Source organism: Carettochelys insculpta, chromosome 13 (assembly GCF_033958435.1).
Source record: "Carettochelys insculpta isolate YL-2023 chromosome 13, ASM3395843v1, whole genome shotgun sequence".
In the NCBI taxonomy this organism is placed as follows: Eukaryota; Metazoa; Chordata; order Testudines; family Carettochelyidae; genus Carettochelys; species Carettochelys insculpta.
Window position 1 is genome coordinate 17585746 of NC_134149.1, and position 12345 is coordinate 17598090.

At 38.8% G+C, this 12345-nt stretch overlaps 1 protein-coding gene across 2 annotated transcripts in view; it reads right to left on the bottom strand.

Annotated features, from left to right (window-relative positions):
• Positions 1 to 12345, bottom strand: part of SMARCA1 (SNF2 related chromatin remodeling ATPase 1) — a 60176-nt gene that overhangs the window by 26132 nt on the left and 21699 nt on the right. For both annotated transcript variants that reach the window (XM_075008120.1, XM_075008121.1), the window contains exons 12-18: positions 12008 to 12129; positions 11265 to 11417; positions 10177 to 10309; positions 9461 to 9609; positions 8682 to 8801; positions 6768 to 6878; positions 6513 to 6626 (exon numbers count right to left, since the gene is read on the bottom strand). In XM_075008120.1, coding sequence (XP_074864221.1) covers positions 6513 to 6626; positions 6768 to 6878; positions 8682 to 8801; positions 9461 to 9609; positions 10177 to 10309; positions 11265 to 11417; positions 12008 to 12129 — 902 coding nt within the window. The remainder of the gene's footprint in view (positions 1 to 6512; positions 6627 to 6767; positions 6879 to 8681; positions 8802 to 9460; positions 9610 to 10176; positions 10310 to 11264; positions 11418 to 12007; positions 12130 to 12345) is intronic.

Below are 12345 nucleotides of genomic sequence, written 5' to 3' on the forward strand. Positions count from 1 at the left end.
CTACACGCCAAAGTAGCACACATCGAAATAAGGGTGCCAGGAACAGCTGCAGACAGGGTCACAGGGCGGACTCAACAGCAAGCCGCTCCCTTAAAGGGCCCCTCCCAGACACAGTTGCACTAAACAACACAAGATACACAGCGCCGACAACTGGTTGCAGACCCTGTGCCTGCAACATGGATCCCCAGCTGCCGCAGCAGCAGCCAGAAGCCCTGGGCTAAGGGCTGCTGCCCACGGTGACCATAGAGCCCCGCAGGGGCTGGAGAGAGAGCATCTCTCAACCCCCCAGCTGATGGCCGCCATGGAGGACCTGGCAATTTCGACGTTGCGGGACGCGGATCGTCTACACGGTCCCTACTTCGACGTTGAACGTCGAAGTAGGGCGCTATTCCGATCCCCTCATGAGGTTAGCAACTTCAACGTCTCGCCGCCTAATGTCGAAGTTAACTTCGAAATAGCGCCCGACGCATGTAGCCGTGACGGGCGCTATTTCGAAGTTAGTGCCGCTACTTCGAAGTAGCGTGCACGTGTAGACACAGCTATAGATTGTTATGTTAAAATATGAACTATGTATTCAGCACAAAATCACCCCTGTGAAATTTGTTTTTAAATAGAGCTGAATTTTAAACACAAGTTTCACTTTAAAGTGAAAGAATGAGTCTTTAACACAAAGATTTTACATCAAACATGTTCAAGAAAAATCTCAGGTTGTCAAGCACATCACATCAGTTGCAAAATAACAGCAAGGAATGAGGCTTGATGAACCTCTATTTTATTGATAGTAAAGGAATGATGCTCTGATATTTCACTGGAGTCATGCTGGCAAAAAATTAGAGTAAAGAATAGTGATTTGGCCCCTTAGTATGAAAACAGTTTCTTTCTAGTTCAGTGTGATTTGCACAATTTAGAACTATCGATATAATCTGAAAGAGACTACACCACTCATTTTGTTGCTTGTAACATACAAAACTTTGTAGAAATGCCAGTTACTGAACATCTCCATTTGAATTTAAGAAATTATAAAAGCAAAGTTAAGAAACAGTGCTCCTAAAATTACATCAAATTATGAAATATAAATCATTTTCTTTATTTCTTTGCCAAGCACAACAAAATTACTATTAGTGTCATATTTATTACTATTTCTACCATAAACAAATCACATTATATTTGGATATTAACAGATTTAACTTATACAAATTTATGGTTATTCCATTTTGACTATACAAGTTTCTAAAGAAAAAAACTGTCATGTTTTGCTGCTGTTCATAAACCATGTCCCAAATATTTGTTTCTCAAGTAACACAATGAGCTAATGATATGTGAAGTACTTTTTATAAGAAAACTTTTGAAGTTATTTTTTATATTTAAAAACACAGTAATATTCTGCAATAACCAGCAGTCTATAAATGAATAGAGAGATGGCACATTTTTGTCCTCAATTCTGGCTGAAATTTTAGCAAGCTTTTTACAGAAATATGTAGCAGTGAACTGAATACAAGATTGTGTTCACCTCATGCAAATTTAGTTCTACGTCTGCAAAGTTTGTTGCCTGAAATGATGCATTACCAAAATTCAAACGTAAGTCACCTGCATTCATCAACTTGCTATTTTACTCCTGCATAGATTTCAAAAAGTCAAAAACCTTTTGTATTTTCCTCAGCCATGTGTAACACATTCATTTTTCACTTTGGACTGCCAAGTTACACATACTGGAACAACTTCTATTCTATAGCATACAGGCATGTCAAAGGACATGCAATGGGCTTAACATGTCAGAATCTGGCCCACTGCTAATAACAGACAACCCAAGGTACCAAATTATTTCCTTAGAAACCTAAATCCATGACTAAATTTGTGATCACAGGTCAACTCAATTGACAAAATCTCTTTGAATATGGTACACTGTGAAGTAAACCAGCCATTATGAGACTCATTAAAATACTATAAATGTACTTGTTTGAAAGAGAAAAGACTTAGAATTCAATTCTCAATTCCAGCCAAGGCTCATTTGGTACAAGTCCAGAACAGGGGAAACAAAAGGTGGCTTTATGCCATATTTCTGCTCTTTCAGATGGTCAGACCCTTAAATATGCCAATGATTCCTACAGGCTGTTACAGCAACAGGGGATCAGCTAGGTACAACAATGTCCTAATTACAACTCCTCTTCTCTGATCTAATTGCATATGAGCAGGCTATAATCACCAGAAAAACAACCCTTGGTGATGAAGTGGCCAGATAAGCCAAATACTGCCTCATGGGCTGCCTAACCTGCCCATGATAAGACCCTATTTTCTGTCACGTATAAACTTTCCCTAACTTAACCATTCAAGTCCTTCTTTTCAGGAGACTGTGTCAGGCTGTATTTCTGGGAAGGAATTTCAGCCAAAACAATTCAGCAATTTTTCAGAACGCAGCTAACATCTATTTTTTATAGCCATGTGAAATTCTTATGACCTTGTCTCTGACAAGCTGTTTCTGGAGCAGGGACTTGAAGTTTAACAGTTGTTGGCCTATGTGTCAAGGATGTGCTTTTTTGCTGTCTCCATGAAAACTGGCCAAATTATAAATCCTTGGAAAACTGAAATTTACACATGCTCATTTGTAGATTTTAGTAGTTAAGTTTCCCAAACACAATTTACCCTGGGCATGCTCCAGTCCATGGCTATTAAGGACTTCCCTACAATTGCAGCTGTGGCTGCAAAAAGTTTAGTGATAGAAGATGAATGGTGTGTAGTGCTGAGAAAGAGGATTACAAGAAAAAGTAACAGCTCATGGCTAAAGCAGATAAATGCTGCCCTGGAGAACTGTTGTCTCTCTCTTTGCTTTGATGAGAAAAGTTCCTATGTGATTCTAGGCAAGATGTCATGGAGATAAATTCTTGAATATCCAGGACACATTCAAAACAATAGCGCTAAGCACCTCAGAAAAGCCCACTAGGAAATTCATAATTCTGCCCGCTGAATTCCCACATCTAAGTTTATTTTAAAAGAACAAAGGAATAAGAAATTGAAAGAACACAAGAGGAAATATGATGAACATATCTTGAACTAATAACATACTGAAAGCAAATCAGACACTTCTTTTTACCTTTTCTGATAATTCAAAGTCAAGCTACAAATTAAAGGCAATCGAATGGAAAAGGCAAGGTTGTTTTTTAATTAGACAAAATACATAAATATGTAAAAAGTCACTTCTCTAGGATATTCAACTATAGCACCATAAAAGTCAAAATGTGTTTGCATAAACATGTAACTAACCAACAGCAGTTGCACAAGCAGTTGCACAAAATTACAAACTATCAATCCTCATGTTTCCGGACATATGGTAATTATCAGCTGGAGTGAGGATACATTTCTTGCTGTGGTGTATTACAATACTGCACAACTGGCAAATTGCAGGGCATGCCAGTTTTGAGAACTATCAACCTTAGTAAACTGAAAAGACACTGATTTTTAGTTATCATGCAATCAAAGCTGACTGTGTAATGACATTTCTAATTAGTTCAAACTGCTAGGCTCATTTGAGCTTTGAATGCTGCAAACTGCTAATAGTAAATAAAAATATCTTCATTATTGCTATTTATTTTACATTCTTGATAACTGTGGAAGGCACTCTACAATGAGATGGCATGATCTCTGAAACAAAGAGTTTACAATCTATGCTACCTACTGTATTTTTAATTATATTTAAACTCTAGAGGAGAATCCCCATTGTATTCCCTTTTCTGAAGCATACACTCAGGGAAGGTACAATATTACAGGCTCTCTTTACCTCCTAGGTGAAACGTTGGGGCAAAGTTCTCTATGTTAACATGTATTATGTTATATTTCATGCACCCATTTCCTTCCTCTAAGTCTTTGTATTTACCTGGAGCATCATTTTTCTGTAAGAACTCTTAGCTTCATTCGCCTTTCCCCTGTTCTCCATGAGTTCTCAAAAATTATTGCCATTGGCTGTGAAACTGCCTCCTTCCTCTGGAACTCATGTGAATTTCATCTAGGCCTGCTGATTTAAATGTATTTAAGTTACCTGAAATTACTTAAGTTACAGTAAACCCTCAATTTTACGGACCCTGATTTAGCAGGCTTCAGGAACAACAAACCTCCGCCAGGCGCTCCCCTGCCCACCCTGTTGTTCCTGATGTCCACTTACCCAGGGACTGTAAAATCCTAAATCCCCCCGCACTGCCCTGCAAAAAAGTATGGTGACTATGGTGGCTAACCACTGCCGCAGCTGTAGGGGCTATGGTTTTGCCAGAGCCGCCACTAGCTCCTCCCACCAGGAGTGGGACAAGCATGTGGGCAGACAGCACTCATGTACACGCACCACCCCTGGTGGAAGAAGCACATGGCGGCTCCAGCAGCGAAGGCAGCTCCTCCAGACTCTGAAAGAGCGTCCAGCAGCAGTGGCTCCTCCTGCCGCAGCAGAGTCTCCAGCCACAGCGGGGCCCAAACTATAGCAGTGGTTCCACCTCCAGCAGCGGTGAGCGACAGGCATTTTTTGGAGGAAGGGTGGGGTGGGGATGGACTGATGGAGGGGTTGGCAGGAAACCGCGCAATTTCATGGACTGTCAGTTTTAACGGACACCCCTCAATCCAATTAGTCCATTAAATCAAGGGTTTTGTATATTTAAGTGTTCTTTAATATTCTAGTTTTTGTTTATTCTTGTATCACCACACATCATGTTTCTTTTATTCTATTTGCTGAAAGTGTTCAGCACGTGAACTGGGCAATTATCTCTTCCTCCTTTAATTGTGCTCACTCCTTATTTAACAGCGCTCCTACTTTCCTTCATACTTCCTGCTCCAAAATATAATCCCTTTTCCAAACAGTTCCTGCATTTTTTAAAAAATTAAAACAAAATTTTTGTAATACTACCATATCATTTTGTCCTTATCATTTCCACATCATATACCATATATGCCGTATACTCCCATCTTACATTGCATTTTCAGATACATTTACAATTTTATGTTGACTATATCTTTTGGACAAACTTCTTTCCTCCGTGCCTCATTTTTGTCACAATTATTCTGATTTTTGCATTAAGTTATACCGTGTAAACAAGAAGGTAACTCTACTGAAATCAATGGAGCCATATCGGTGTGTTAATGCAAGTGCAAAAGAGAAGAGAATTCAGCAGCTCAATGGGGAGATGCAAGCCCGAAGGCCTGCAATAGGCATAAATCCATTTGCAAAGGCGCAATCGGGGAACCAAATGTTGGTGTTTGTTTTAGTCTTTTCTTATTATAAAAGTGGGATTGTTTTTTATAATTCTTTGTGAAGTTTCTTGGATCTTCTTAACTCCACATCACAAGAGGTCCACGAAAATGCTGATTAACCAGCTCAACACTAGGGCCGCGTCTACATGTGCACGCTACTTCGAAGTAGCGGCGCCAACTTCGAAATAGCGCCCGTCACGGCTACACGTGCTGGGCACTATTTCGAAGTTGAAATCGACATTAGGCGGCGAGACGTCGAAGTCGCTAACCCCATGAGGGGATGGGAATAGCGCCCTACTTCGAAGTTGAACGTCAAAGTAGGGCACGTGTAGACGATCCGCGTCCCGCAACATCGAAATAGCGGGGTCCGCCATGGCGGCCATCAGCTGAGGGGTTGAGAGACGCTCTCTCTCCAGCCCGTGCGGGGCTCTATGGTCACCGTGGGCAGCAGCCCTTAGCCCAGGGCTTCTGGTTGCTGCTGCTGCAGCTGGGGATCCATGCTGCATGCACAGGGTCTGCAACCAGTTGTCGGCTCTGTGGATCTTGTGTTGTTTAGTGCAACTGTGTCTGGGAGGGGCCCTTTAAGGGAGCGGCTTGCTGTTGAGTCCGCCCTGTGACCCTGTCTGCAGCTGTTCCTGGCACCCTTATTTCGATGTGTGCTACTTTGGCGTGTAGACATTCCCTCACAGCGCCTATTTCGATGTGGTGCTGCCCAACGTAGAAGTTGAACGTTGATATTGCCAGCCCTGAAGGACGTGTAGACATTATTCATCTAAATAGACTATTTCGATGTCGCTACATCAAAATAAGCTATTTCGATGTAGCGTGCACGTGTAGACGTAGCCTAGGTAAACTTCAAAAAGCAGTGTAAAAGATAGATATAAAGAACACAAAAGCCACTGTAGCAAGATTTCCTAATGTGGCTTTGAATTAGCTAAATATATCTTCCTATATGTTATACAAAAGCACCAATTTAAGAGACTAGGAAAGTGTGTATGCATATGTATTTTAAATCAGCATGGTCTTCATTTGGTCCACTACACCTTCTTGTTGTCAGGTACCCACCTAGAAAGGTATGCTACCCAGCATGATTAAGTGGTAAAGGGAAAAGTATTTCATGTTCCTGCAGAAACAAATTTTGCACAATACAGGATAGCTAGAAAGCCTCTAAATTACCTATCACTAACATATTCATTTGCCTTAGAGACTTAGCAATTCTCACCATTACAACAAATCTGAATATACACATGCCAATATATTTATTTCATTTGAAATAAAAAAGTCTTTACCTTATAACCTATAGTCTTGCGATAATAAAGAATTTCTTTTTCCAGAAGCTCAAACAATCGTGGTGGAAAAAACTGGAAATCTTGAATATTTGGCTGTTTGGGGGGTCGTGGAGCCTTTAAAAATACATATACATATTACATTATGTAATTTTTTTATTACTTTCAGTTGCTGTTGTCCAGACAGTAGCAACATTTTGCACTGTAAAACACATATTAATTTTACCAAGAGTTGAGAGGAGTGGTATGTTCTTTTACCTTGGGAATTTTTGGTTCACTGACACGCAGGGCTTCTCTAAAATATGCATCCACTGCATAGTTAGCTTTGCGCTCACGTTTTGGAGGCTCTATCCATTCCATCATACTCAACTACACACAAACAAAAAAACCGTTTTAAATAACTCCAAATATCTTCATGAAAAATCATAAAAAAGTGATCATAGTTGTCAGTTTGGCTTAAACCATTTAACATGGGGTCCAATAAAAGAAATAAGTCATAATTCTGTTGTCAGCACTCTTTGAAACTTATGTTTCAACAGAATTCATACTCGTAGAAATTTTATTACCAAGACAAATTCTGATGAATGTATTTTAAATAAACAAAGGATCTCACAGAGATATGCAGTTTGGGCAGAATAAGTAATCACATGGAGAAGGCAAGGGGTTCACCCCTTCATTCCACTACACCTCTGTCAAGACATGCTAGAAAATCCACATGGAGGGCCCTACTTCCTGGCCTTCGCTGACCTCTAGCAGCGATATTCACGTACATGCTATATTCTAAGCAGCACTGGCTAGTGAAAAGGAATCTGCCAGAATCAGAACAAGTTCCCACAAACAATTTCACATACTAAGACTATAACTCAACTCCACCCACTGTTGTCTGACACACCACAGAACACACATGGGGGATGACAACATTGTGCTGGTTTTGCTCCCTTCCCCGTGCTTTTTAAGGGACTTTCCTGCAGAAATTCTTATTTATCCACTCGGCATGTGCAACTGAGAGCATAACAGAACCTTATAGTTTCAAAGAGATCTGACATATTAATTACCATTAAAGGCTCTGCACCTGCAATAACATCTGCATGGATAGACCCTGGTACTTGTACAAAGCTCCACCAAAGGCAGCTCAGAGAGGTGGCGAGATTTTGCCCATACCATTATCTTTGCAGTAACAGAGGCTCATGCTGTGCTCAAAAATTTGTTAATGATGACTAAAATAGAGCTCCAAATATCTATCAAGCTCTTAAGTAATCACTAGTGTTGGCAACAAATGTGAATTTACCATAAAAATAGGTCTTGCAAGATCAATAGCACTATTAGTGCTGAGTGAGCCAGCTTGTTCCAATTCACCAACGGACAATGTCCTGATGCTGGGATAGTGCTCCTGTCACCAGCTACGCAGTTATAGGAAAACTATATACTACCCAAGCAGTGCAAAACCACCCTAATTCCAAAGAGAATCGGGTGCATGTTCTTTTGAAGTCAATAGGTTACACAGGGATAAAACCAGGGTAATTCAAGAGATTAACAAGAAGAATCAGGCATAACGGAAATTTTGCCTCAATCAGAAATATAAGATTTGGAAAACAGCAGTTTTCATCTTCTGAAACGGGGGGCCGTGAAGAGAGTAAGGTTTTTTGACAGATTAACCTGGTCAATTTTGTTTTAAATAGTGCTATAAGTGTAGCAATATTTTAGAAGAACCAAGTTTTTGTAAGTGAATTCCTGTTGTCAAATTTACAGCTATAGCATCCCTAATGAAATGTTTTATGCTTGTGAAAATCTGATTCACTCATCCTATAATTGTCTCTGTGTTAAACTCTAGCTTAAAAAATAACAAGCAAGTCGTATAGTACCTTAGAGACTGACAAATTTATTAGGTCATGAGCTTTCCTGGGAAAAACAGATTACAGATCACTTAACACAGCCAGGGGGTGGGTTTACACCTGCCACTAGTAGGACCAGTTAATGAAGTAAATTAAGTAGGATGTGTACCATACCTGTGAATATCAAAGATGCGGAAATTGTTTTTGCAATGCATAAGCGAGTTAAGATCTCTTTTCAGGCTAAGGTTAAAGATGTCAAATTTGTAAATGAATTCTAGTTCATCATATGATACTAATTAAAGTTAACAGACCACTACATGTACGAAAAAGCAAAGTTTACCTTCTGTTTTTCTCTGTAATCTTCTCCTTCAAAGTTGTATAAACTCATTTCTGTGTCCATAGTAAAGTTTCTTAGAGAGCTCTCGCCCATTTTTTGCAAACGTTCATTCATTTCAGCTGTCTAAAGTAAGACACAGAGATAAAGTTACCTTTATTAACACATGTAAGATGTTTTAAATTCTATATTAAGATTCTAAAAATCATCTTGCTCTCTTAAGTTTTCTCCCTTTTTATTCACATTCATAAGCATTAGTACCCATCTCCTTCATTAGGATGTGAAACGTGCCTTTATTCCCATCCCTTCCTCTCATGCTCCCAGTCTTTCTACTAAACTAAATTTACTATGCCATTGTGATGCAGCCCAACATCTCCTATACAGTATGCTTGTTCCAAATAGTTCCAACAAACTTTATGTACAGCTTTATCAATTTTGGAACCTGAAAGAAATAACTGGAGGATACATATTTCACTGCTTCTTCTCAGAGACCTTAAAAACATCCTTATGAAAAATTAGAGATTCTAACATATTCAGGTAACTTACTGACAAGCAGGAAATGAGACCACAATTCAACAGACCTCTGGAATTTTCCCTTAAAAGATGTTTCCTATTATATAGGGAAGCAACAGATAGCTGCTAGTACAATAAATACAAATCTCGTTGGATTTTTTTTGGCGGGGGGCGGAGGGGAGGTAGATGAGACTTGCAATTTAAACAGATTTTGAGATTACTCTTTCCTGGTACTATTTTCTTCCAAATTCCATACACAACCATGCTCTCACCTTCTTTTCGCCTCTTTCTAAAATAGTGGTGATATCTTCCTCCGTAAGCTCACTGTCCTTGGATGCAAAAACATGTGTAGCTCCATGCCGGATCATCTGAAGCATTTCATCTTTTGCTAGTTTGTTAGACTGCTGATCTATGAGTCTTCCTAGCATTGGAAATACATTGAATGCTTTCAGCCAAGCTGCTCAATTATTCCTATTCAAGCCCAACCTGAAAAAACTCTTTCCATCCAGCAAGGACCAGCCTCCCATTTAGCAATCCAGAAAGGACAGAAGAGTCACACACTGAGTTTTAACGGAAAATGCAATGCAGTTTTACAGTTCAATATCTTATAAAACGTAAACAAATGCAGTTCCCACTGTACTGTTAACTGTCATGGAACACATCCTCTTTTTATAGCATGCATATTCACAGAAGCCCCATTCAATGGCTACTTTGCTTTTACTAATTCAGTTTCATAGGTATAGGGACTATGCTCTGCGCTCTTTATTCAGGCAAAACTGCCACTAAATGTCAAAGAAAGCTCAACCTGAGTAAGAAGTGAAGAATCAGGCCTTTAAGTGGCTGCTTGACATCTTAGATTCAATTTATATTCCAATATTACCAACATCAGGCCTGATACTTCAGTGCCTTGCACTTTGCCTGGTTATTTAACCTGTACAAAGTTAATGAACCAAATTCTGTTCTACAATGTATACACAGTATTTGTTACCTTGCTGTATAACTATAGAGTCCAGCCTCAGTTTTATTTCAGCCCTTTCTACAATCCTGTCTTCAACGGTATTGTCAGTGATAAGTCGGAACACACGAACTGGCTTCTTTTGACCAATACGGTGAGCACGATCCTAAACCAAATAAAATCAAAAACCTCTTAGGCAATAGCAACATAGCAAGAGTTACGCTGAAATGTCCTAGCATAAGCATTAGAAGAAGCTAACTTAAAATTATTATGGATTTTATTGGCTTCCAACTTACTACTTGTACCCAACTGATTTTTTAAAAATAGCTATTTGTGCAATATGCATACATACTGGCAATTATTCCATTTGCTCTCAGATATACCAATGTAAATCTAGAGCAAATGAACTGAAATCAGAATCACTCTGGATTTACATCAGTGTAATGAACTATTGTATTGTATCTGATCTAGCAAATATTGAAGTTATTACAGAAAATTTACACAAAATTACAAAGAAATTACAACAAAACAGAGAAGAAGCAATTTGTTCTTCGGTTCCATTTTTCAAAATCTGCTTGCTAATGGTCCATAAGTCATTGGTACAAGAATTCTAGATTATTACTCTAAGATAAGGTTATTGGGAGCTGTTCAATATTTTTACAATCAAGTCCCAAATACAGAAAAGGATTGTAATAACCAATAATAAATAAGAACTTCATACAACAGAAATAGCAAATCCCAAACCCAGTGCCAGAGAGAGTTTTTTTTTTGTTTTGTTTTAAATTTGTGGTTAAATAGAAAAGTGAGGAGAGGACTTACAACTTGAACTTAAGGTACAAGAGTGCTTAGAATTATGTTAGTTTAACATTTTACACCGATTCCTTTTAATGCCTCCATCACTAGCTTTTGTGCTCTCCCACATAATATAAAAGCTTTCTTTTTCTTCCTACCTTTAATCTACATTACCACTTTAAAAAAGCTGTAAACCTGGCAAAGTATTACTACTATATTCCTTTGTAAGCTTTTGAGTTCTATCATACCTACTATTTTATATAGATAACTAGGGAGTAGGGGTGGAAGAGGAAGGAGGGAACCTTGAGACACTTTAAAAGATTACTCACCATAGCCTGAAGATCCACCTGTGGATTCCAGTCTGAATCATAAAGAATAACCACATCAGCAGTTGCCAAATTAATCCCCAGACCTCCTGCCCTGGTACTGAGCATAAAAATGAATTTGCTACTATTGGGAGCATTAAAGGTGTCTATTGCCTCCTAAAAGAAAACAGGAACTCATTAAGATAGCAGAATCCTGGAATAAATTATTTTATTAGTGACTCTCTCTGGTGTCCATACCAATACCAATATTAGTGAAATTCTCTGGTGTCCATACCAATAACTTTAAAAGGCCAGGTGTGGAAAGGAAATGAAATAATCTCTCAGTCAATCTAATGAAATATTTCATCATAAAAAAGTAAAGCCCCACAAGTCCCACACTGCGTCCTTGACCTTGCAGTTTACAACATACAAACAGAGCCCCAGAAGTTAGTGAGGCTCTGTGAAGACACAATAGCCTGCTGCATTATGTATATTGTAGGGTTGGGTCCTACATTCCCAACTCATTACTGTATGTGCCTCAGATTAATTATTCAATTTCAGCTTACTTTTCTACAAGTTAAACATATTCAGAGTAAATTAATATTTCCTCAGATTTTTCAAACAAGTAGTAGTTAGTAGTACTGCAGAAGACCTAATGTATATCCTTGGCCAAATATGGGGACTTTACTTTCAAACTGCATGCAGTATCCAGTGGCAGAATTTGTTTAACTGCAAATGACAGAGCAGTTCTTGCTAACAGCTCTCACCTCTCTTTCTTCATGGGGAGTCTGTCCATCTAGTCGGCAGTACTCATATCCACGCCACATGCAGTAATCCTCCAAAATATCCAGTAAACGGGTCATTTGACTGAAAATGAGAACTCTGGAGCCTGATAGATTGGTACAGAAAACAAATTAAATTTTAATGTAATCCTAACACAGAACCAAAACGGAAAATGTTAAGTGCAAAGAAAGAATTAATGTGAAATACCGTACCACATGTATGTAATATTCCTCCCTAACTGATGGTCAGTTTATTCAAACAGTTCTATTTTTAAGTTTATTTTTCAGTAACTGATTTTAAACTCCTGTTCTTCAAAAATACA